The 27478-nt window shown below is 40.6% G+C and overlaps 1 protein-coding gene across 4 annotated transcripts; it reads left to right on the top strand.

Moving 5' to 3' along the window:
- Positions 1-17364: 17364 nt before the first annotated feature.
- LOC113121288 (heparan sulfate glucosamine 3-O-sulfotransferase 5) lies at positions 17365-27185 on the top strand. 4 transcript variants are annotated; one of them, XM_026291633.1, is made up of 5 exons: positions 17365-17973; positions 20310-20394; positions 23321-23462; positions 25131-25264; positions 25485-27185. In XM_026291633.1, exons 4-5 carry the CDS (start codon positions 25158-25160, stop codon positions 26416-26418), a joined length of 1041 nt encoding a protein of 346 aa, XP_026147418.1. In that variant the 5' UTR covers positions 17365-17973; positions 20310-20394; positions 23321-23462; positions 25131-25157; the 3' UTR covers positions 26419-27185. The 4 variants fall into 4 exon arrangements, with proteins under 4 accessions (XP_026147418.1, XP_026147420.1, XP_026147419.1 ...); XM_026291635.1 differs by lacking the exon at positions 20310-20394; XM_026291634.1 differs by lacking the exon at positions 23321-23462.
- Positions 27186-27478: the final 293 nt, after the last annotated feature.

Below are 27478 nucleotides of genomic sequence, written 5' to 3'. Positions count from 1 at the left end.
ATGCATGGGGCGCCAGGTAAAATCTTGCCTAGGGCAGCAAATTGGTCAGGACCGGCCCTGCATTAGCGTGTCCAATCGGACCTATTGCTGTTTTCTTTTCTTTTTTCTTTTCTCCTCTCCTCTCTCTCACTTCGTTTTTTTTTTTCACTCGCTCCATTTTTTCACAAGTTCATCATACAACTGTGGTAAGAATCTTTCATCAAGCACAGTGAGTAATGGCTATTGTTATCTGCTATTGTTGTTTGCACCGCTTGCCACATGTATAGTTTATCTCTATTTGTTGGCGACGAGGGATTCACATGTGATTAATGCAGGGCAATAGTTAGGATGACAGAGAAGATTTCAGAATTAGAGACACGAATCCAAACTTTAATTCAGGACAGTAAGAATGTGAGGGCTCTAGATATTGCTTTGGATGCAACTAGTTCAGGGAGTCCTGTACATTGTTCGGTTCGGTTATAAAGGCCATTACAATAATCCAGACGATTCAAAATAAAAATATGGACGATTATTTGAAAGTCTTTAAAAGACATGAAAGATTTCACCTTGGTGAGTTGTCTCAATTGGAAAAAACAAGATTTAACTACAGAGTTAATCTGTTTGTCCAATTTAAAATCACAGTCTATGATAACCACTACATTTTTACATAGGGCTTCACAAGTGGTCTCAATTCACCAAGGTCCAAATCGGATGACTCACAAGTACCACATCACATACAGGAATGCTACTGTAATGGAAATCACAACATGGGCTCAGGAATACTTCCAGAAAACACTGTCGTGAACACAATCAACATGACATTCGCCGTTGCCAGCTAAAACTTTAGGTCTTTCTCGAACCATCCTAAAAGGGACCACGACCACCACATCCAAAAAACTTTGCAGGTTGAAAAGAACAGAGAGGTTAAGTCATCTGTGTTAAGGCCATATGATGAAAGTGAATAATCATCACCAATGCCATTGAAAGCCTCAGAAAACAATTGAGCAGTTGTTGGAATAATCGACAGCTACGGGTAGGAGTAGTCACTTTAGAATCATAAGGAGTACATATCTCAAATAAAACAGGCAGATGAACGGAAAAAAAAATTCATCACAGACTTCAATATTACCAATAGGCAAGTCATATGATAAAACCAAATCTAGTATATGTAAACATTTATGTGTGAGATTAGTCACAAACTGAGTTAAATTAAAAGACTCCGCAAGATTTTAAAAAGCTTTAGCCAGAGACTTGGTGGGACAGCACACATCGATATTAAAATCCCCAGCAATTAAAACCCAATCATATTTTGCCATGATTCCAGCCAGAAAATCTGAAAATATCATTTATAAAGTCCTTGTATTTGGGTGAGCAATAAACGACAGAGCACAGCACCAGACAACCAAGACTTAGTTCAAACTACTGACTTCAAAGCTGGAATAGGAGTAAGATGGGTACGGTTGAAATGTTCTGTGAAAATAGTTGCTATTCCACCTTCTCTTCCAGTAGGACGTGGAGAGTTAAAATAGGTACAGTACAGCGGTAAACTTCTGAAAAAACACTCGACTCACTAACACCGATCCAGGTCTCTGTCACACACAACATGACCAGGTCCTTGGAAGTGAAAAATTCATTCAAAATAAAGGACTTGTTAGCTAGTGATCTAGCATTCACCAAAGCTATTTTCACTTGAGATGTGTCTTTCAACGGCTAAGTTTTGCAGTCAAAAGACCGAAGGAGAGAAGCATCCACACCACCTCTTGTGAGAAGGGGGGCTGATGAAAATTAACTGGCCTTCCTTATCTACACCGATTACAGATACCAGCCACTTGTACGTGGGATCCCAAGAGCGTTGTAGCACATACCAGCAACAATTCACATCAAGACCTGCTAAAATTCAGCCAGGATCGGTATTTGGGAACAAAGTCATTAGTGTCTTCACTTTCAGCAACAGACCATCTCATTTACTGCGGCGTCTGGATCGCTTCTTTCTCCCGAAGGAGCATAGGGTCCTGCAGAGATAGGCGGGTAATCCATGCAGTAGTGGAGGAGGGTGCATATTGTTATTTCCACCCCGATTAACATTATAGATCGGCATATTTTCCATAGCTGATCTAATGCTAAAAAGTGTTTGGCGATCATACACCAGTAGATAGTCTGCAGTATTTAAAACAGTCGATAAAAACAAGACAAACACCCATGCAACCAGGAGCAAGAGACGATTGGCCACACACACTGGCGCCATCTTTTTATTTTTTTTAATAACATATAACATAAAACATTATCCAGAGAAACAATTGTTAACACACCATACAGACTTTATTAAATAGTTTGCTGGCTGCAGATAAAGTTTTAATTGTTGGTGATTTTAACATCCATGTTGATAATGAAAAAGATGCATTGGGATCATCATTTATAGACATTCTGAATTCTGTTGAGGTTAGACAACATGTCTCAGGACCTACTCATTGTCAAAATCATTCTCTAGATTTAATACTGTAACATGAAATTGATGTTGATGGTGTTGAAATTATGCAGCCAAGTGATAAAACCTCAGATCATAATTTAGTTTTGTGCAAACTTCATATAGCTAAAACTGTAAGTAGAACCACTTCTACCACAAAAGACTGCTTTGTAAGTAATCTGTAATGACTGGGTGAAGGAGTGGAAGAAAGCAAGTGCGAGATTTAATACAGTTTAATGAAGACAATGATACAAGACGACAATGAGACACAAAGATGAAGCTGAGAGGAATGCACTGTCCAGGATGGTGCAAGTGGGTGAAGTATCCGGATGGTGGAGGTGAGTTGGCAGCAGGAGAGGGTGACACAGGAACTGCGGGGAAGCGAGTCGAAGGTAAGTGATGTTGCTTGGTGGTGGTGTGCATAGAGTGGATGGGGTACCGGGGAGACACGGACATCCAGCGCAAACATAGGTTACATACATGAAACAATGCTCAAGACAAGCCAATATATAGGGATGAGTAATGAGTGACAGCTGTTGCTGATGACAATTAACAGAGACGGCCACAAACTAATCAGTGCTGACGTGTAACACACAGACTTCACCCACAAAGTGCAAAACCCTGAGACAGTAACCATCCCCCCCCCCCCCCCCCAAGAATGCCTCCTGGAGTTCCCAGAAGGGCCTACATGCTGATTGTAATCATCAATAAGGGAGTGATCCAGTATGTCCCTAGCAGGTACCCAACTCCTCTCCTCTGGACCGTAACCTTCCCACCAAGTTCTGGAATCCTCGTCCCCTCCGTCTCGAGTCCAGAATATGATTCACCAAATATGTCGGTTCCCCATCTATGAGACGCGGCTGTGGGGGAACCGGGGTAGGCGGATTAATACGTGAATAAAACACGGGTTTTATGTTGGACACATGGAAGGCGGGATGTTCTCCTGTACGCTGTAGGTAGTTGGAGGCAGACTGTCACAGGACTAATGATCTTGGTGACAGGAAATGGGCCAATAAATTTGGGAGCTAATTTGTTAGACACGGAGCGGAGAAGAATATTGTTAGTAGAAAGCCACACTTTTTGACCCACTAGGTAAACAGGAGGCTTTGACCGGTAGCAATCTCGGTGCGGTGGCACCTCTTGACAAATGTGTGAGTGGAGGGGACCGCGACTTCAGACTCCAGACTAGGAAAAACTGGTGGCTGATAACCCAAGCTGCACTGAATCGGAGAGAGGCCTGTGGCTGACACTGGTAACGAATTGTGAGCGTACTCCACCATAGAGAGTTGTTGGCTCCAGGAAGAAGGATTCTTGGAGACTAAACATCACAACGTTCTCTCTAAATCTTGGTTGGCTCGCTCAGACTGCCCGTTACTCTGGGGATGTTATCCCGAAGACAGACTAACCGTCGATCTTAAGAATTTACAAAACTCTGTTTTTGGATATGAATTGGAATCCCCTGTCAGAAACCATGTCTACCGGGAGGCCATGCAACCGAAAGACATAATCAAGGACAGCTGACCGCTGTCTCCTTGGCTGTAGGTAATTTGGGCAAGGGAATGAAATGTGCCGCCTTCGAGAACCGGTCAACTACGGTCAAAACGACCATCATGCCATTAGAGGGTGGGAGGGCGGTAACAAAATCTAGAGCGATATGTGACCAGGGTCTTGAAGGGACAGACAGCGGTTGAAGGAGCCCATCTGGAGGCCGGTTAGATGACTTACCACTGACGCAAACTGAGCAAGCCAAAACAAAATCGTGGACGTCGCGAGCCATGAGTGGCCACCAGAATCGTTGCTTAACTAAACCCTTGGTTCGGCTTATCCCTGGATGACAAGCAACGTTAAAGCTTTGACCCCACTGAATAACTTCGGACCGTAACTCCTCCGGCACAAATAAACAATTCAGTGGGCGCTACGCCTTCTAAGGCCGTCTTGACCTTCGATTCGACCTCACATACGAGTGCTGAAACGACTATTTTCTTAGGTAAAATACACTTGGGAGTCACCAGGCGTGTGGAAGGATCAAAAAGATGTGAGAAAGAATCAGGTTTGACATTTTTGGAACCCGTGCGGTACGACCGAAAAAAAAGGGCCCACCGAGCCAGCCTGGAATTTAGTCTTTTGGCAGTTCTAATGTACTCTAAATTCTTGTGATCGGTCCAAACAATTAAAGGTACCCCTGACCCTTCCAACCAGTAACGCCACTCCTTCAAAGCTAACTGGACAGCCAACAATTCTCTATTACCAATGTCATAATTGCGTTCAGCAGGAGATAAACGATGTGAGAAAAACGCGCAGGGATGCATCTTATCATCCGAGGCAGCACGTTGGGAAAGAAATGCTCCTACCCCCACCTCTGATGTGTCAACCTCCATGACGAACTGCTGTGTGGGATCAGAGGCTACAAGTAAGTAAACTTTATTTATATAGCACCTATCACAGGTAAAATCGCAAAATGCTTTACATATAGCAAATTAACAAACTTAAAAATAAGAAACATCATGCAAAATGTCTTTAGCTGTCTTTTAAAAGAATCAACAGAATCGACCACACCCAGAGACAGTGGCAGGGCATTCCACAGTTTGGGAGCAACTGCTTGAAAGGAGCGGTCTCCCCAAGTTTTAAGGCGGGTTTTAGGGACAATCATGAGATTTTGACCTGAGGAACGAAGAGTACGGAAAGAATAAGGGATAAGCATGTCTGCGATATATTGGGGGGGTCTGTCCATGTAATGCTCTAAAGGTTAAAACTAAAATTTTATAATTAATGCTAAATTTTACTGGAAGCCAGTGGAGAGTAAATAAAATCGGAGTAATGTGTGCCCTTCTGTTGGTCCCTGTTAAAAGCCTGGCTCCTGCATTTTGAACCAATTGAAGACGGTTCAGAGAAACATTGTTAAAACAAGTAAAAAGAGAATTACAGTAATCTAACCTTGAAGAAGTAAAAGTGTGAATGATCATCTCCATTGTAGCTTTGGGCAATGTTTTTCTCAATTTAGAAATATTTCTCAAATGATAAAAACAGTTTCTGACCAACTGTCTAGAATGACCATGCAGAGACAACGATTGGTCGAACAAAACACCCAGGTTTCTTAGGCTCAACTGGACGGATGAGTCTAAGGAACAGGGGTGTTAATTTGAGGTATTTTTTGTTCTGGAGCAATGATCAAAGTTTCAGTCTTTTTTATATTCAGTTGTAAATAATTGTTGTATAACCAAGTCTTAATGCATGACAGGCATTCCGATAAATCAGTTAATTTACCTAACTTTGGCTCTTTGAATGAGCAGTACAACTGAATGTCATAAGTATAAAAGTGATAAGACACATTATTAAAATTTCGAATAATTTCACCAAGAGGGCTAATATACAATAAAAACAAAATAGGACCCAAAATTGATCCCTGAGGGACTCCATATGACACAGGGGTCATTTCTGACAGAATGTTATTCATAGACACACAAAATGATCTATCACTCAAGTAAGAGGTGAACCATTTTAAAACAGACCCAGAGAACCCCATTTCATTGCATAACCGATGTATCAATACTGTATGGTCCAATGTATCAAATGCAGATGATAGGTCAAGTAAAATCAATACAGTGTACTGTCCAGAGTCAGCAGCCATCAAAATGTTGTTTGATACTTTAAGAAGTTCAGTCTCAGTTGAATGACATTTGCGAAAACCTGACTGAAATTTATCAAACAAATCTTTTCCATCAAGATATGAAGTCAGCTGCCCCGCCACCACTCTCTCTAGAATTTTAGATAAAAAAGGCAGTTTAGATATAGGCCTGTAGTTAGTTAGAAGAGTTAGTTAGTTAGTTAGGTTTCTTCAGTATGGGGCTGACAAAGGATAAGAGCCGAAACGAAGCGGCTCTTGAGGTTGGTAAATGCAGTCTCGGCTGCATCTGACCACCGGAACGGAGTACTGGGGGAGGTCAAGGCAGTCAATTGGCTGAAATGACGAATAAAATGTTGATAAAAATTGGCTAACCCCAGAAACCACTGTAGGGCCTTACGGGAATCTGGAGATGGCCAATCTGTCACAGACTTAACTTTGTCATGATCCATACGTATTACCTTGGACGAGACGATATACCCTAGGAAGGGGACAGACTGTGCATGGAATACACATTTCTCCGCCTTGACAAAAAGCCCATTCTCGAGTAATCTCTGGAGCACTCATCTGACGTGTTGCACATGTTCCTGAAGAGATGAAGAAAAAATCTGTATCTCATCCAGGTAAACATATATAAACTGATCTACCATGTCTCTCAACACATCATTAACGAGTGCTTGGAAAACCCCTGGTGAGTTGGAGAGCCCGAACGGCATCACCAAATATAAGTGCCCTCTAGGGGTGTTAAAGGCGGTTTTCCATTCATACCCCTTCCTGATGCAGACCAAATGATAAGCATTACGTAAATCCAATTTTGTGAATACGGATGCTCCCTGTAACCTATTGAAAGCTGAAGACATCAATGACAACGGATAGGTGTTCTTTATCATGAAGTTGTTCAGCTCTCAGTAGTCAAGACAAGATTGCAGAGAACCATCCTTCTTACCCACAAAAAAGAATCCCGCCCCCGCTGGAGAAGTGGAAGGGCGGATGAACTTCGATGCCAAGGAATCAGAAATGTATTTCTCCATGGCCTCCCTCTCAGGAATAGAAAGAGAGTAAAGCTTGCCTTTAGGTGGAGACTTACCTGGAACTAAGTCTATAGCACAGTCATAGGGATGATGCGGAGGTAGTGAAGCAGCACGGGACTTACTGAACTCCGCCTTCAGGTCTAAGTACTCTGCGGGCACGTTTGATAACACCATGGTCTCATTCTGAAAGACAGAAACAGGCACAACAGGACAAGCAGAAACCAGACAAGACTCATGACAACTTTCACTCCACAAGGTGACTGTGTTGGAACCCCAATCCACTCGTGGATTATGTTTGATTAAGCAGGGGTGACATAAAACAATGGGAGCGACAGGGGAGTCCATGAGATAAAAGGATATGGTTCCACTGTGGTTGCCTGAGGTGAGCAGAGTTATGGGTTCGGTGTAGTGAGTAATGTGTGGCAGTTCCTGGCCATTGAGTGTGGTTACATGGATGGAATGAGACACAGGAAGGACAGGAAGGTTCAAGAGACGTGCAAGGAGAGAGTCAATGAACAATGACAATGAGTCCAGAAGGGCGAGAAAGTCGTGAGTGTGGTTCTCCCACCGCAGTTTTACCAGAAGGAGAGTCGAAGATGTGTTTGAGGACTTCCCGGCAGAGATCCCACCCGATAGTAGCCTCAAACTTACTACCAGGCTGGCTCTTTTACCAGGCATAAATGGATGGAGTGCTCCAAGCCACAGAAATATAAGCATAGTCCTTGGGACCTCCGCCGCTCTCTCTCCTTCCGGGAAAGCCAAGCTCTACCCACCAATGTTCTCTCAACTCGAGTGGCCCCGTTCCGGAGAGACGTAATGGCGTGATGGACTGGCTTGTTTACCCAGGCGATTAATCCAACCTTGGACTCTTCCATCGCGAAGGTGCGAGGCTGCAATGCAAAATGCATGGAACATTTGTTAAGGAAAGTCTTGCAAAAGTTAGGCTCACCGGAGTAGCTCTCTGCTTCCATGTTGGGTGAGAGCGTTCTGTAATGACTGGGTGAAGGAGTGGCAGGAAGCAAGTGCGAGATTTAACACAGTTTAATGAAGACAATGATACAAGATGACAATGAGACACAAAGATGAAGCTGAGAGGAATGCACTGTCCTGGATGGTGCCGGTGGGTGAAGTATCCATAATCTTCCTGATGTATCCCAATTCCTTACCATATCCAAAACCTCAGAAAAACTTGATTATGTAACAGAGATGTTGGACTCTCTCTCTCTCTAAAGTGAGCAGCCCAGAAAATGGAGCACAGCTGGAGGAAAACAAAACTAGAGGTATTTTGTATAGCTTGGCAGGAAAGTAAACTATCCTACAGAAAAGCATTACAAATTGCTACATCTGATTACTTTTTATCTCTCTAAAACAAACATGACCCCGGTATTTATTTAATACAGTGGCTAAATTAACACAATAAAAAATGCATCAACAAGTGTTGACATTTCCCAACATCACAGCAGTAATGACTTACTTTATGAACTACTTTACTTCTAAGATCAGTACTATTAGCGATACAATTTTAACCATGCAGCTGTCAGCTACAGTATCACATCAGACAGTGCACTATAGATAGATAGATAGATCCCATGAGGAACAGTTCCACTCATTCTCTACTATAGGAGAGGAAGAATTGTATAAACTTGTTAAATCATCTAAACCAACAACATGTATGTAGACCCTATTCCATCTAAGCTCCTAAAAGAGGTACTTCCAGAAGTCATAGATCCTCGTCTTACTATTATTTATTTCCTCATTGTCATTAGGATATGTCCCCAAAACCTTCAAACTGCCTGCTATTAAGCCTATCATCTAAAAAAACACACAATTTGACCCCAAAGAACTAGTTAATTATAGACCGATCTTGAATCTCCCTTTTCTGTCCAAGATACTAGAAATGGTAGTACCAGAAAACTTTTTTGGCATTGAGTACCTCAAGTCTCAAGTACAAGGGCCGTTACTTTTCACACTTTACATGTTAACCTTGGGAGATATCATCCGGAAACACAATGTTAGCTTTCACTGTTATGCGGATGATACTAAGGTCTATATTTCTTCATGGCCCGGCAAAACATACCAATTTGAAAAACAAACAGAATGCATAGTTGAGATAAAAAACTGGATGACAAGTAATTTTTTACTGCTAAATTCTGAAAAAACAGAGGTGTTGATTATAGGACCTAAAAACTCTGCATGTAATAACCTAGAATGCTGTCTAAGACTTGATGGCTGCTCTGTCAATTCTTCGTCATCAGTTAGCTATTTGATAGCAATCTTTCCTTAGAAAGCTACGTTTCTAGCATTTGTAAAACTGCATTTTTCTATTTCAAAATTAAATCTAAATTACGACTTATGCTCTGAATGTCAAATGCAGAAATTTTAATCGATGCGTTTATGACCTCAAGGTTAGATTATTGTAATGCTTTATTTGGTGGTTGTTCTTCACACTTAATAAACAAACTCCAGCTACTCCAAAATGAGGCAGCTCGAGTTCTTACTAGAACCAGGAAGTATGACCATATTAGCCCAGTTCTGTCAACACTGCACTGGCTCTGTATCAAACATCGAATAGATTTTTAAATCTTGCTTATTATCCATAAAGCCCTGAATGGTTTGGCACCTCAGTATTTGAAATAGCTCTTGTAACATTATAGTACTCCATGTCTGCTGCATTCTCAAAACTCTTGCAGTTTGATATTCAGTAGAATATTTAAAATCAACTGCGGGCGGCAGATCCTTTTCCTATTTAGCGCCTAAACTCTGGAATAACCTACCTAATATTGTTTTGGAGGAAGACACACTCTTGCAGTTTAATCTAGATTAAAGACTCAAGACTAAATCTCTTTAACTTGTCTTACACATAACACACTAATACACTCCTAATATCCAAATCCATTAAAGGATTTTTAGGCTGCATTGTTTAGGTAAATCGGAACCATGAACACTTACCATAACACCCGATAAACTTGCTACATCATTAGAAGAATGGCATCTACACTAATATTAGTCTGTTTCTCTCTTGTTCCGAGGGCACTGTGGCCACCAGAACTAGTACGTATCCAGATCAGAGGGGCACTGCAGTGACCCGGATCCAGTAAGTGTCCAGACCAGATGGTGGATCAGCACCTAGAAAGGACCTCTCGGCCCTGAAAGACAGCAGAGAGCAGGACAACTAGATGAGCCCCATATACAGATCACCCTGTAAAGACCTTGTCTCCTAGACAGCCATCTGGACAAGACTACAGGAAACAGATGATTCTTCTTCACAATCTGACTTTGCTGCAGCCTGGAATTGGATTGCTGGTTTCGTCTGGTTATAGGAGAACTGGCCCCTTCACTGAGCCTGGTTTCTCCCAAGGTTTTTTCTCCATTCTGTCACTGATAGAGTTTTGGTTCATTGCCACTGTCGCCTCTGGCTTGCTTAGTTGGGGACACTTCATTTACAGCGATATCATTGACTTTATTGCAAATGATTGCACAGATACTATTTAAACTGAACTGAGCTGAATGATGACATCACTAAATTCAGTGATGAACTGCCTTTAACTGTCATATTTGCATTATTGACACAGTTTTCCTAATTTATGTTGTTCAGTTGCTTTAACAAAATCTTTTTGGTTTAACTTTTGGTTTACTTATTACTTATAAAGCCCTTAATGGTTTAGCACCTCAGTATTTGAACGAGCTATTATCACACTATAGTCCTCCATGTCTGCTGTATTCTCAAAACTCTGGCAATTTGATAATACCACGAATATCAAAATCAAATGCGGGCGCCAGATCCTTTCCTACTTAGCTCCCAAACTCTGGTATAACCTACCTAACATTGTTCAGGAGGCAGATGGTCACTTGCATTCACCTGGATCCAGTGTGTATCCAGATCAGATGGTCACTGCAGTCACCCGTATCCAGTACGTATCCATCCCAGATGGTGGATCAGCACCTAGAGAGGATCTCTACAGCCCTGAATGTCAGGGGAGACCAGGACAACTAGAGGAGCCCCAGAGACAGATCCACATTCAAGACCTTGTCTCCTAGACAGCCATCGGGACTACAGGATACATATGATTCTTCTTCACAATCTGACTTTGCTGCAGCCTGGAATTGGATTGCTGGTTTTGTCTGGTTAGAGGAAAACTGGCTCCCCGAATGAACCTGGTTTCTCCCAAGGTTTTCGCTCCATTCTGTCAACGATGGAGTTTTGGGTCCTTGCCGCTGTCTCCTCTGGCATGCTTAGTTGGGGACACTTAATTACCAGCGTTTTCACTGACTTCATTGCACAGATACTATTTAAACTGAACTGAGCTGGGTGATGACATAATTGAATTCAATGATGAAAAACCTTTTTGCTTTATTGCCACACTATTTTCCTATTTAATGCTGTTCAGTTGCTGTGTTACAATCTATATTGTTAAAAGCACTATATAAATAAAGGTGACTTGACAAAATGCAGACACTAAATATTTAATGCTATTAGAGGATTTGTACATTGCATGTAATAGATTGCACTTTCAATCAAATATTTGCCACTGGTTTGCAAAAGGTCTTTCCAGACATGTTTGAGATGACTTTCAGTTGCCTTTACATGTCAGGGATCTGGGAAGGAGGACCCAATTGCAGTGAGATAACAAGGTTTTGACAAGACAGACTGATACAGGAGGTAGTGAAGTGCACAACTGATACCACAACAGGAACACAATAAACAGAACAGCCAGGGAAGGCCACTGTGAAGGCTTCAGGAAACAACTGGCAGAATACTTGGGCAACAGAGGGGGCAGCAAGACCAGGCTGAAAGAGAAGGCCACACAAGGCACCATAGAGCAGAGCTCAGAAACTTGTTGACCACTGACTCTGGAGACAGACCAGATGCCAGGCTGGTAGAACCAGGGCAGGACACATGGGGACAGGTCAGGAACACGAGACTAGACAGGACAAAGCTCCACAAAAACACAAGTTAAATCCAAGACAAAGAATATAAACCAATGAACTAATAAAAGTAAAGTAACAAAATAAGAAATTACCAATTTAACCAACTTAATAGAATGATCAAACAAAACCAAGAATCAAGACTAGAAAACTAAAATATTACAAATGAAAGCAAAGGGCAAGAACAAATAAATTACTAAAACAAGGAGCAAGACAAGAACATAGAATCACAAGGACTAGACAAAACAAGGGCACAAGACCATCCAGACAGGAAGACACAGACACATATGTGACCCGTCACGGAAACCAGTGACACAAGTCAGCAGCACAACTTTCGAGCAAAATAAGAAAGAAGTGTTTTTTGTTTTTGTTTTTGTTTTGTTTTTCAAAATTGGTGATTTTCGTTTTTTTGCAGAATCTGTTAGTTGAGATCACGAAGAAGCCTCTCCGTGTATGAGATAGCAGTATTGGTATATTTAAAAGCATACATTTTGAGGTTGAAATCGGCTTGTTTTTTGGAGATTCTAGCACGCAGTAGGGGCGTATCATTGTCTGTATGTATTTCCATACTGGATAAGCCGGCTTTTGTTTCTTTTGTTATTGCCCCCACCCTCCGAGGGAAGCGTGGCTACTTATTATGCAGCGCTCTGGTCGGCTCTAGCGAACAAGCGCTCACTGATTCTGAAGACGATCTGAGCGACGATGAAAGCGGCATAATAAGACTGTATAATATCCCTAATCTACAACTGAGCGAAGATGAAGACGAGGAAGAATGTATTGGAATACAGATTTTAGAATACAGCATAGGATGTACCGAATATTCTTCAGTTTTATGCAAAACAGAAATATGACGAATAGAATATCAGACCTCTGTCATATGGCCAAAAATAAATAAATAAATAAATAAATAAAGCTTTTTGCATAGTTGTCTTTGGCACATGAAAACTGTAACAATCCATTTCATCAATCAATTGACCAAGTTTTATGTAGAAAACCAGCAAATAACAAATAAAATTAGCATCAATATGTACTTTTTGTTTACGTAAACCTTAAAATAATAACATTTAAAATGATGGCCAGATTTTAAAGGAGTGTCTTGCAATGTTATTTACAATGCACAAGTTCAAATAGAGTTTTTAAAAAAAAGGTTTTGTAAAAAAAGAAAACTCACATATTTCAGCCTCTAAATTATTTTTTTAAAAGTCAAAAAAGATAAATTACTGACATTTACAATGCACATTATCCTTTATTATTAATAGTATGCAGTTTTTGCTATTCAAACATGCAGCTTTACGGGGGGAGCTTTACAGGGGGTATGGCTTATGTAAATGAGATGTAATAAGATGTAAATTAGCCCATTGTCACTCCCAGCAGTGAGAACAGGTGAGAACTGCACAGTCTTTAGAGGCTATTTTCTGCTTTTTGAGCTTTTTTGAGTAACTACCTTCAAATGGCCTCAACTTCTCCAAATATTATCAGATTTCCACGTGTTACACATCGTTGGAAAGCTTGGAGACTACACTTTCAGAATCTATGAATAACTCAAAATGACCCAGAACCGACTTGTTCCCCTACTTTCAGTGATTGGTCAGATATTCAGCCACATCCACAGACAGAGGGGGTGAGAATGACAACGGACCAGCAAACACAAAAGGGTAAGGTGCACCATAAATAGGGAGGAAAATACATGAGGGACAGGTGAGGACACTTAGACCAACTAGGGTGACAAGAGGGTGTGGTAAAGAGGGAACAAGGAGGAGGGGCTAAAGGAGCACATGGTTCACTGGTTCATGCAGTATGTTTTAATACAAACTAATGGCTCAGCAGCAGTGCTGCACAAACCTATGTCAGCAAAGCCCACCAAAGCCAGCCAGAATGGGCAGAGTCATCTGGCTATATAATCGTTTTGTCATAGAATTCAGGTTACTTCGACTGAAGTGACGACTCTCCAGGCTAAGGCCTCACCCAGCCGAGTGATCATTCCAGAAGATTTGCGCAGCCTCAGCACCCATGTGGATGTGCAATGATCACTCCACCAGACCATGCCCACAAAGAGGTTATCTCTCTAGTTGAGTGGGCTCATACTCCAACGGGCACTGTAGGCCAAAGGAAGTGTAGGCTCGCAGAATAGTACCAATTATCCATTTAGAAAGTCTCTACTTCATGACCGGGTGTCCCTTAGTGTGTCCACTGACTTTCAGAGTAAACTCAACTCTTGGTCCTCCTCCGAGGGACCAAGCACAGAGAGGATGGTAACCAGTGCTCTGAATGGAGTCAAAAGCACATTAGATATATAGCCATGCCTTGGTTTCAGGACGACCTTGCAGTTGCCTGGCCCAAACTCCAGGCAATTAGGACTTATAGAAAGTACCTGCATGTCCCTTACTCACTTGACCAATTCTAGTGTTAGTAGCAGAGTGGTTGTAAATGACAGGGACCAAAGGTCGACGGACTGCTGCTGTTCGAAGGGAGAACCCTTCAGGGGTAACAGTGAGTAACAGTGAGAGGCCAGGGCAGATTAAGCCTCCTGGCTCCCCTCAGAAAATGAACAAGGTTTTCCTGCTGACTGATTGGTCCTTTAAAGGGGCTTGAAAAAGGGGCAAGGCTGCCACATAGACCTTGAGCATGGACGGGGAGCGTCCCTTGTTCAATAGCTCCTGCAGGAAGAACAGTATCACCGATACAAGTAAATGGGTCCTCAATGCGTTCTTTGAGCACCCGGCAGAGAACACTGATCATTTAACCTGTAAGCCAATACCCCCCATTATGGGACTCAAAGCTGAAAGTGCTCTACCTAATTTATAATTGTAACAGTTTCCTACGTCAGTGTGTAACATACATAATTGCAGTGTCTTTGGAAAGAAGACACTTTGGGCTTTACTTTTTATCAACCAGATTTGATAATGCTCAAAAATATTAAAAGTTATTGACATTGATGTGCCTTGAATTTTTTTTTTACCACACTTAAATATTTTTTTATTTGATATAAAAATACATGAAATGAGTCCTGGAGCAATCTAGAAAAGTAATGGGTTGAAAGCTACATGTCTCATGAGTTTCTATTTCAAATCTGAATAAGATACCGTGAAAAATGAGACTGTATGAAAAAAATAAGTGCTGATGTGCTGATGGCAACTTATACAAATGGTAATAACACAAATGCCCCATATAGTAAATAATCCACTCTCTCTATTCATATAGACGCATTCACTTTGATAGCAGTTATCCTACCGTAATAGCGAGCTAATTTTGGCTGATTTGCACTCAAACAGATGGTTATCATGCAGATACATTCACATTCACCATAAAACACACTCTCACATATATAAAAACTGTTGAAAAATAAAAGATACAAAGAAAAAGGCGATCGCTATAAGTTCTGCCTCCATCAGCTGACAGGTGCGTCAGAGCGCGTCACGAGGGAGCGCCAAAATTCAAATATCTTTTGCCTATATTTAATTCTTTTTTCCGGTGGATCATCTCATTCTGTTTGTGACACTGTACGCTGCAAAACCATGCTGTTTTTTTATTACCAAGACGCAGTTTCTGACCGTGAGTAATTCCATAATGGACGCAAACAGTTCTGTCGCTAAAGAACTGAAACGTAAACAAATGGAATTATGATCCATATTACAATGTTATTGCTTCGTTGGACTGAACGTGCTTCATGAGATGTCATTCAGTGGACCCTTACCTTTCTAACTAAACCGGGATTTACAGCTGTGGATGTGTTATCCCCAGAATTCTGATATTCCAACGATGGCCTGCCACCATCGGCCCAGGAGGACAGGGGTTGGATTGGTTTGAGTGCCTTGTTGCTGCAAGGGGACATGATACTTATAAAAGATGGAAAAGGAAATTTGGTCATTCCGAATGTTACTGTAATGCACTAAAATGCAATGTTATTTCTTAATTTCATATGCAGAAACCAACTGCCTTAACCTCTTTGTGGTCAAAAAATGGCGACGGCCCCAGATTATTATTGTTTCTCTTTCACAGCACATTAAACATCACTCTCTTACTTGATCTGGAGAAACTGTGCATCAGTTGAAAGTTTAAAGACTTCGATATTTGACCAATGTTTTGATAAAACATTATTGCAGTGAAAGTTATTTAGTAATTTATGTCAGGAGTGCAAAATAATAAATCTGTATTATGCCAAATTTTGAATAGAAATTCACCACTCACTCATATTCAGTCACGTCTGCAGTGGTTTATTTTTGTTCACATAGATTCACTGAACAGCGACAATAAGTGTTTATAGTCCAAAGTTGCTTATCTATGGAGATATATGGATATATTTACTGATGTTTACTTCATATTTCTTCAGACAGAATCATAATTTCTATTCATTTTTCACAGATTTTTTAGTAAAGCTTGTTATGACATTTTCTTGAGATTTGGGGAATTTTTATAGAAATTATTGAAAATGTACATCTGAAATGCTAACTTGTGCAGCGATGTAAAAGGCTATAAATAGCAAATTTTTCACTACAGTAAACAAGCAAATTCGACCCGTGATCACAAAAGGAAGTTATTAAAAGTTTGTTGGTCCAGACATGAGATAATAGCACAAAGAAGAGCTTACATGAGAGTTTACAGAAGATGACAGGCATCATAAATCAATATGATTAGCCTTTTCTAAAAACACAAATGACATGGCCTTAGAAAATATTTCATAAAATTAACAGTTTTACTGATTACATTATGAAATTTCAAATGAAGCACTGGTAATTAAATTAAATTAATTCATTTAGCAGATGCTTTTATCCAAAGTGACTTACAGTGCATTCAGGCTATCAACTTTTACCTATCATGTGATCCCAGGGAATCGAACCCCCAACCTCGCACTTGATAGCGCAATGTTTTACCAATTGAGTTACAGGAACACAACAAGTAGACTTGTGGGTTTAGCTTGATTGTGTTTCTAAACTCATATCCTACATCAACAAATTAACTCTAAATGTAAAGAGATGCACTTCAAAATTATGAGTCATATATACCCTGCAAACTAATTTTTAAGAATAAGATTTAAAGTTGGTTGGTCAGATGTATCTATACAAATATGCAAGTTAGCAATAGAAATGGTTCATTTGCATGCAGTGAATAGTTAACTTATAATAGGCCTAGAACTAGCAGCTATATTGGCTGTGTGTAATAAAAAGTCATGTGTACTCTTGTATATCTTATAACAGTAAAAAATAAATAATAATAATAATAATTGTAGTGAGAATGACCAGTAAGTAGAATTGTTTTTCTTTTCTTTTTTAAGAGAACGTCCTAAAAAGACTTGAGTGATGCCTGTATGGTCAAGTGAATGCTTTGCCATATTTTCAGTTTTACGTGACTTTCGACAGAAGAGGGCGAGATTTCATTCAAAACAGCCAAGAAGGGCTTCGACAAGAGTCCAGTTGTTCTGAATCAGCTAATAGGACGCCGCCTCAAAATAATGTTATCCGACCATCTCCCGTCCTCCTCACGCCGCGCAAGCTGGAGCTCAGATCATCGTCTTTTTCTAAATAGCTGATGGCCTCCGTGGGCGCACCCACAACGATCTTCCCTAAAGACACGCTAAAAATAATTATCTTTAAACGAGAACAAGTGAGATTATCACGGGGTTTTATTTACTTCCTGGGACAAGAAAGCGGTCTTGGTTCCTTCACACGGTCTGTGAATGAAACATTTTATCTTACATCTGGCGCTTTACAAAAAGTAGCAGAACACTTTACGATTGTAGAATAGCGCTTTGTTTTTTCACGTGATTGTGTCAGATGCTGTGTATGATGGTTGGGATTATGTTTACGTGTACGCGGTAACAAACTGGAATGAAAACTGTCTACAACCCTCCTGATGCGGGACAGTGGCTTATTTTGAAACATGTACTGACCCATCGCCACATGCGCACCTGTGCTTTCTTCACCGGATAGCCTGCCAAGCTTATGCAGAAACAGGTATTGCATGTTTTTTTTTCTGGGTAGTAAATCAAGTCCTTGATTAAATGATTCTCAGAGGAGACCGAATGCGTAATTAATGCTGACACATATGAATACCATTACATGTAGGCCTAACCTTACAATCAACACGTTCGTTTGGAATTTCAGCATTATATGTGTCTACACATTTCATGTGAATAGACACAAAATATGACAGTGCTTTATTTAAATGCAGCCGAAATTATTTAAAATGAATTTAAAATGAGCTTGCAAGTAGCTCTTCTAATGTATTCAACATAAGCAACATCTAGATAAATGTATCTTTTGTTATACATAAAATTATGAATATACAACTGCTATTGTTGACTAGCTTTATATATATATATATATATATATATATATATATATATATATATATATATATATATATATATATATATTATAATATATATATATTAAATATACGTAATGTAAATAATTAACAAATTCATTATATATATATATATATATATATATATATATATATATATACATATACATATATATGTGTGTGTGTGGGGGGGGGATATAATGTATGAGTAAATATGATGTGAAATATATGTGAATATAAAATTACATGCATTATGATATAAAGTGAATATATTGTCATGTTCTTCAATATATGAAAAGCAGCAATTACTTATGTATTATTAAAATATATTGTAAAACAAAATAGTGTGTAAATTTTCAATATGCCATTAAATATATTGATCATTTACTGTATATTACGGAAATATATTTTCTTTACTAAGGGAATATACTGATCATTAATAAATGGAAAAATATTTTTGTTCTTTAAGGGGCTATTCAACTTGCTTTCTATGAAACAATTGCAGTTATCACTGTAAGAAGATGAACAGATAATGTCTCTCAAAATAATCTTAGACATCAACTCTCATTTAAACCAACAACAAACATGGCGACAATCAATGAAACATTCAAATACAATCTCAAATATGAACAAAAAAAAAAAACAAGCTACTGAGCTGAAACTAGCTAACTAAGCAATGTTTCCCCTAGTGTCAGAAAATGTGCTAGGCTATGTCACTTCTCCTTTAAATATGAAATCAAGGACTACTGTGATGGGAACCCAGTCTAAGTGAAACCATGGCAGGTCATTTTTTTAATAGTGTGACTCATTTTGTGTAAACATCAGCTGAGTGATCCATCAGACACAGAACGGCCATTATTTAAGAGGAGAGTGAGACACTTTTGTGGGTGTGTTTCGATGTAAGCAGTATGAGGTCACTTTATTCCATTACACCTCATCATCATCACTCCACACTGCTTACACACACACACACACACACACACAGAGAGAGAGAGAGAGAGAGAGAGAGACACTGGTTTCATGTTTCATCATTAGTTTCTGTTTCCTACTTGTCTTGCCTTATATTGCTTCTTTTCAAATTGGATGAAATTCAGGGGTTAGGTTTTAGTGGTTGTGGTGGGGGTGAGAGGGGGGTGTATAATTTCAGTTATTTTGTTATTTTTAAAAAAAAAGATGAGAACACAGGAAGTCAAGGACATTTGTCCCAGCTCAATTGTCCGAGAGAGAGAGAGAATATGAGGACAACTTCAATGATCATGAGGAGAAAAGAGAGAGTAATGGACAATATAATTCCCAAAAAGTATAGACTGAGGCTCTTCCTAACCAAGCATACTGCTTTTCCATGCTCTTGTCATTTCTTAACTGACTGAATTAATGAAATGCTCTTCTAGCCAGAATTGTCTAGTCTTCATGCATTTCCAAGTTCACAAATCTGACCCTGGACCACAAAACCAGTCTTAAGTGTAAATGTGTTGAAGTGTTGAAATGTTTCGCACAGGATCCGGCTCGCTTCGCCCATCGAGCCGCAGCAACAGGCCTTCAGCGAGCCTGGACTGCGCCCCAGATGAGCCTCTCGATGACGTCCTGCCATGCACCATGGTTTCTGCTGCTGCAGTGCCACATGCAGCCGGGCCCAACGGCCTCCCCACAGCCACTGTTGCAGACACTAGCACAAGGTTATCGCCGCTAGCAATACAGGCCCAACCACGTCAACAATTTCATCCACCAGGTTACAACCCCGCCCACTTCCAGTGGCTTGCAGCTCCAGTAGCTCAAACAAGCGCAAGCCCGCCTCTGCTTGCAGTTCAAGCCCACACTTCATCCTATAATCTTTCCTTTCCTTCATATCCTCCAACTAACTTTCCTTTGCAAGCCCCAGCAGGTCATCCAAGCGTGAGGCTGCTGCCACCAACATTCGCAGCTACGGATTATACCATTCCCAGCTCTCTCATACAAACTAAATCACGATATTCTCTCTTCACAGCAACCCGGATGCCCGTTCTGTCCCAACGCAGTCACCATGGAATCACCACCAGTATCCCAAAGTATCCTCGCACAGATCCTCTCAGGTGCAGATGTAGACCTTTCCTCTCTTCTCTCTCTACTCCCAGCAGTGGAACCAGACCACCAAATAGATTGCGGTGATTTCTCAGTTACCCTGAAAAACACAAACACTCACTCATCTCATTCTTTCATTTTCTGAATTTCCAATTGCTTTTTCCCATTTCACTGAAATCATCAATCATCTCAGGTGGCTCGAACTGAACGATTATCAAGCAATCATAATCAAGTCAAGTGCTTTATTGTCAATTCTTCCACATGTACAGTACATACATACAGAGAATCGAAATTGCGTTACTCTCAGATGCATACAGATAACATTAACAGTAACAGTAAAAATCTAGACAGGCTAAAAATCTAGATCAAATATAAAATGTAGAATATAGATTACATTAAGGGAATGTATAGAAGAGACATAATAAAATTAAGACAATAAAATTAAAAACAAGGTTAAATAAAGCAGCGCAAGTCAAATGGCAGATAGAGTGCAAATCAATGAAGTGAACAACAGTGCATATAACAGATATTTAGTGCAAAAAAAAACTTATTTAGTCTGATTAAAGTGACAAAGGGCTCAAGAGCAGTTATTTTATTTAACTGACTGATGAGGTCAGAAGAGGGGAGGGGGTCAAGTTCGGGAGCGAGTTCAGCTTCCTGACAGCCTGGTGGATGAAGCTGTCCTTCAGTCTGCTGGTCCTGGCCTGGAGACTCCGCAGTTTCCTCCCTGATGGCAGCACACTGAAGAAGCTGTGAGGCGGGTGGGTGGGATCACCTGTGATGCAGAGGGCTTTGTGAGTGAGACGGAGGGAGGGAGGGGAGAGAGACACCAATGATCTTCTCAGCTGCTTTCACTATGCGTTGCAGAGTCTTTTGACAGGTCGCGTTGCAGGCGCCATACCACACAGTGATGCAGCTCGACAGGATACTCTCGATGGTGCCTCTGTAGAAGGTGTACATGATGGGGGGTTGCGGGGCTCTGGCTCTTCTCAGTTTGAGGAGGAAGTAGAGACGCTATTTTGATTTCTTGGCCAGTGCTGCTGTGTTTTCAGTCCAGGAGAGGACTGACACATAGCCGAGCTCGTGCTGTCCTATGCAGGTGGGCATTTCTACACGTACCATAAACTTTCAGCCAAAAGTGCAGTGAAACCAGTGGAACCAGTGCACATACTGGGGCGCACTCAACTCAGATCTCCACAGGAGGTTGCAAAAACATTACTTGTGCAGTTTGCAGGTCACTAGCGCACTCAACTGCATCGTGCCCACTGGTTAACCCTTCCTCTCTTCTATACGCGGGAACAAACACCCCTAAATCCACCAGCTACATGCTTCTTGCAGCAACCACCAACGCAAACCAGGACTCCCCTTTCAACAAAAGAAGACAGCCTGTAATAATTTGAACATGGGTAAATGTAACAGAGTGCGCTGCCGGTTTATGCACATCTGTAGCTTCTGTGGCGGTGCTCATGTCTCATGCCAGCTTACAAAGCTGTGAATAAAAAATCCAAAATTATTTTGCGACTCCTGTAAATATTTTATTTGCACTTCAAACTAGATTATCACCCGGACATGGAATTTACTCATTATCTGCTGTCAGGCCTAAAAGATGGCTTTAAAACCGGCTAAGAATGCCCGCTCTCCCAAAACATCACATGTAATAATCTTCAATCCACCTGAAGTTGTAAACAAACTGTTCAAGAAAGAAGTTTAGTCAGGCTTCATGATTGGCCCATTTGACGTTTCATATCAGCCCTATTGGAGTGGCTACAAATAACTTTTCGGGTAAAAAATGCCTAATATTCGACCGGTAAGCACCGCACAATTCCCTGTTCCCAGGCATGAACAGCTTGATCCCTCTCAATGAGTTTTCGCTTAAATACCACTACATAGATCAGATCGACATGATCAAAATCACAGGTCGGGGTGCTTGGCTTGCAAAAATTGACATTACAACTGCTTTCAAAGTAATGCTCATCCATCCAGATTCATGGCACCTATTTGGAGTTTGCTGGCTCTGGAAATATTATTTCACTGTGCGTTTAACTGTCGGATGCAAAAGCAGCCCTAAAATTTTCAACATGCTATCAGAAGCAGTCTTGCTAGATTTTGGCAAACAACTACGCCTTTTCTCACTTCATTCACCTGCTAGATGATTTTTTTATAATCTTGCCTCCCAATGCCATTCCAGCCGTGCACATCCTCACAGTCCAAAACTTTTTTTTCTGAGCTTGGAATTCCTAACGCAGAGGAAAAAACCATGGGCCCTGCAACATCCATTGAATTCCCAGGAAATAATTTGGATTAAGACAAATTCCAAGCATCCCTGCCCAAAGAGAAAATTGAGTGAATAACGCTCATCTCTTCTACTCTTCTTGAAAAATCAAATTGTTCAAAACGCGAACTCCTATCCCTGCTCTGACATTTAAACTTAACTGTGCACATCATTCTGTAGGGCCGCCCCTTCATATCGCATCTCCTCTCACTCACGTCCTACATCCACTCGCTAGAGGACCTCATTTCCATAACTCAAGCATGTCGCGATGAACTCAGGATGTGGTTAACATTTCTAAACCAGTGGAATGGCCTGTCCTTTTTCTATAACAACCATGTTTCATCCCTGACCGATATCCAACTGTGCACAGACGCCGCCCCCTCAATCGGTTTTGGGGGATTTTTTTCAAGGTCGTTGGTTTGCGGTTCCGTGGCCACCGCAGCTCCAGGACTTATCTCAATCATCAGCTCTATTTGAGCTTTATCCTCTCGAAGTAGCAGCTTTTCTGTGGGGGAAAGAATGGGCCGTTAAAAGCATTTTAGTGCAATGCAAGGCCGTTCCCATTCACCTGCTCTGATGCCACTCTTTAGGTGTCTCTCCTGGATTTAAACACGTCCCAGGGTCAGAAAACCAAATCAATGACTCAGTCTCATTTTCTGTTTCAGAAATTCAGGACGCTGGCTCCAGAGGTGGATCAATTCCCAACTCCAGTACCTCGCTATTCAGAACTAATATTCCTGTAACCCATCTGTTAAAACCCCTGCTTGACGCATCATTCGATACCATCTTCCAAGCAGTTTCTCCGAGGTTTTAAAACGTTCCATGCCTCTTATAACATGCCTTTCCCTGATTTTTCTCTTCTTTCAGTCACCTCTTTTATTTACTAACTTAATAGCATTAAGGGCCTTCAAGTTGGGTCCATCAAATCAGGTAACCATCAGGTTACTTGAGGGGCATCCAATTTTTCCATAAATTGATGTATGGTGCTCCTTTCCCTGAAATAAACAATTCACAAACCTTCCTCCTGATCAAAGGGATCCAAAGATCCCAGACCACCCGTCCCGACGCTAGACAATCTCACCAAATTTATTTACGCCCTCCACACAGGCTACCAGCCAATCAGTACCACTCACACACTCGACACCATGTTTATCCTAGCCTTTTTTGATGGTGAAACAATTTCATATTTGGTTAAACAAAGTAAGACAGACCAAACCGAAAATGGTAATTTCATCTACATTTTTAACCTCTCATCACCAATCCAACCATACCAGTCCATTCTGGCATATTTGCAATGGAGAAGCTCTCAGGCTAAATCTCCTCTGGAACCCCATTCTGGCATATTTGCAATGGAGAAGCTCTCAGGCTAAATCTCCTCTGGAACCCCTATTCATAGACAAATCCAAAAAACCTGTGACACATTTTTGGTTCCAGAAACACCTCAAATCTGTTCTCCAACAGTCAGGCATTACAGTAGAGAATTTTTCAAGTCACTCATTCCGTATCGGGGGCAGCAATTTCAGCAGCCCAAAAAGGCGTCTCCAATCCAGATCCAAGCCCTTGGGAGATGTTCCTCAGATGCTTTCCATAGCTATATCAAAACCAACCGATTCCACATAAAAAAAAGCCCACCAAACCCTTATTGATTGAAAAATTCATCCAGTCAGCATTTGGTCTCACAGCGGATGCAGTGTGAGGAAAATCTCCCGGTCAAGTACTCATCTTTCTCTTCCCTGTTTTCTCTTTCTGTCCAGCGAGCATTTGTCTCACAGCGGAAAAAGATGCAAACTCACCCGATCGGTCGCTCCCAAATTACAACTGAGTACTCTGGGATCAGGCCGAACTCTGAGCTCGGAGCCCTCCCTCCAGACAGCATGCCAAATACGCATTAAACTTTTCCCCCTCAATTGTATGTAAATGTGAACTCGTGAAATATACCTAATGATTTTTGGCATAAAAGAAAAAATTATAATTTTGACCGATACAATGGTTTTTTTTTTGGCTCTTGCTAAAAATCAACCCCAGCACCGTAAGAATGGTTTTGTGCTCCAGGGTCACAAATGACCTGCAAATGATCTAAAACAGAGCAAGCATGTTATTGCCTCCTTAGGGTCAATTGCTTTGTTATATTCCTCATTTTTTTTATGTTTTTTAGATAAAAGTGTTTGGTAAATTAATAAATATGAATGTAAAATTATTCATTATGTGTGAGTGAATTAGCTCACTTGTGTCTGTGTGCATATGTGTTATAGAGGCCATCCTTTATAACGACGCTGCAACATTTAATGACTCGTAAGACATGATTTATTGTGGGTTTAAAAGCATTTTCTCTTCTGATGCTTTGCTTATTTGAAATGTGTCTTTGTTAAATTATAAAGATGCAGACTTTTGATGAAAGTGGGTTCTTAATGTGTAAATGAAAAGATATGGATACATAAATCATGTGTGTGTGTGTGTGTGTGTTTGTCTATGCAGGCTGAGGAAGGCCGTTGATGGAGGGTGATGCTGTTTTCACAGCAGCAGTGGCTGAGGCAGAAGTTCTTTGTACTGGGTAGCTTGGTTCTTGGGAGTCTTTTCTTTCTAGTGGTTCGAGAGGGCACTTTAGACAGGTAATTATACATTCACAGAGAAAATCAAGCCCCATTGTTTTTTTCAACAGTAGCACCTTTATCCCTGTGTACATGAAGAAGTCAACGAATCAGATTTAATATGACACGTTATTCCACAAAACAGAAAAATCAAGTTTAATTAAAATTCATTTTTAGGACATAAAACGTCTTGAACACTAGGTGGTTATAAATCCAAATGTTTTTTTTTCTCTAATTGCAGACTGCACCTCATCTGCCCCATTAAGGACAGACTGTGCCCTGCAGATACATCAGGGCAGATGCCTTTACATACCTTGCAGCTAAAGCAGGCTTTAGGTCTTAAGCTGCACAGGAGAAACAGGACAAGGGAGCAGCTGCGAACGCACCACCTCATCAAGCAGCTGCCCAGAGCCATCATCATCGGAGTGAGGAAAGGTGGAACACGTGCACTGCTGGAGATGCTCAGTCTTCACCCTGCTGTTGTCAAGGCCTCCCAGGAGGTCCACTTTTTCGACAATGAAAAGAACTATGCTCGTGGTGTTGACTGGTACCTCAAAAAGATGCCCTTCTCTTTTCCACATCAAATAACTGTTGAGAAGAGTCCTGCATATTTCATCACTGAGGAGGTACCTGAGAGGATATTTAAGATGAATTCCTCTATTAAACTTCTGTTGATTGTGCGTGAGCCAACCACCCGCACCGTTTCAGACTACACACAGGTCCTAGAGGGCAAAGAGCACAAGAACAAAACATACAACAAGTTTGAGGAACTTGTGGTTGATACCAACACTTGTGAGGTGAACACAAAGTACAAGGCTGTACGGACAAGCATCTACAGCAAGTACCTAGAACACTGGTTAAAGTTCTTTCCCATTGAGCAGTTTCACATAGTTGATGGAGACAGCCTCATCACAGACCCACTTCCAGAGCTTAAGCTGGTCGAACGATTCTTAAACCTTCCTTCACGAATCAGCCAGTACAATCTGTACTTTAATGCCACACGTGGCTTCTTCTGCCTGCGCTTCAACTTCATGTTCAGCAAGTGTCTGGCGGATAGTAAGGGCAGAATCCATCCAGATGTAAATCCCTCCATCAAGGAAAAACTGCGGCGCTTTTTCCATCCATTTAACCAGAAGTTCTATCAAATCACAGGCAGGACATTCAACTGGCCCTGAAGATTCCAACATCTGCCGTTAATGTTAAGAAACATCAGACATGGGAAAATTGCATTTTTATAATGTTCTGATCTATCATTATTGAAATGAGAGCTTCAATCAGTAGTGAACTTTTGTACTTGCGCCTAAATTATATAGAAAAATTGAGTTGCAGTTTCATCTAAGGATTTTCCTCAAAAAGAACGAACCTAAACAGTATTAGACGCAAATACAGTTTGCTATGTACCCCTCACACTTCAAAATGGATTTATCAGCCTGACTAAAAACATTTTGATCGAACTGAACAAATTAGTAGCTGACATATTCCATTCAACTAAAAAATAAGCAGATTAAAATGTGTGAGGATAAAACAGTACTGGTGTGTATCTTGAGACAAAACAATGGCACTGACATTGTAAATAATATTGCATCCTGTTCACCAGAGTTCAGATCAGTTGGACCTGTTTCTCACCAGTCATGGTCTGGCCTCTACAATAGTAAAAAAGTACAAATTAAAATCATTGCAAAGTATTACAAGACTGTTGTGTGAGAAAACCTGTATGAACTGTGGGGTTTTCTTACGTTCCAAAAGTATCAATAGTAGTTTTCTAATAGTATTTCAATAGTAGTTTTTAATATTATCTTATATACAAACCGATTCCAAAAAAAATGGGACATTGTACAAATTGTGAATAAAATGATTTGGAAGTTTCAAATTTCAAAATTGTATTCAGAATACAACATGGATGACATATCAAATGTTTAAACAGAGAGAATGTATAATTTTAAGGGAAAAATAAGTTGATTTTAAATTTCATGGCAACACATCTCAAAAAAGTTGGGACAAGGCCATGTTTACCACTGTGTGGCATCCCCTCTTCTTTTTATAACTGTCTGCAAACGTCTGGGGACTGAGGAGACAAGTTGCTCAAGTTTAGGAATAGGAATGTTGTCTCATTCTTGTCTAATACAGGCTTCTAGTTGCTCAAGTGTCTTAGGTCTTCTTTGTCACATCTTCCTCTTCATGATGCACCAAATGTTCTCTATGAAAACACAAAAATAACTTTTTGAAAATTTTGAT

This window comes from Carassius auratus, chromosome 20 (assembly GCF_003368295.1).
Source record: "Carassius auratus strain Wakin chromosome 20, ASM336829v1, whole genome shotgun sequence".
In the NCBI taxonomy this organism is placed as follows: domain Eukaryota; kingdom Metazoa; phylum Chordata; class Actinopteri; order Cypriniformes; family Cyprinidae; genus Carassius; species Carassius auratus.
Note: the sequence above shows the minus strand (reverse complement) of the source record. Positions and strands in the feature narration are given on the sequence as shown.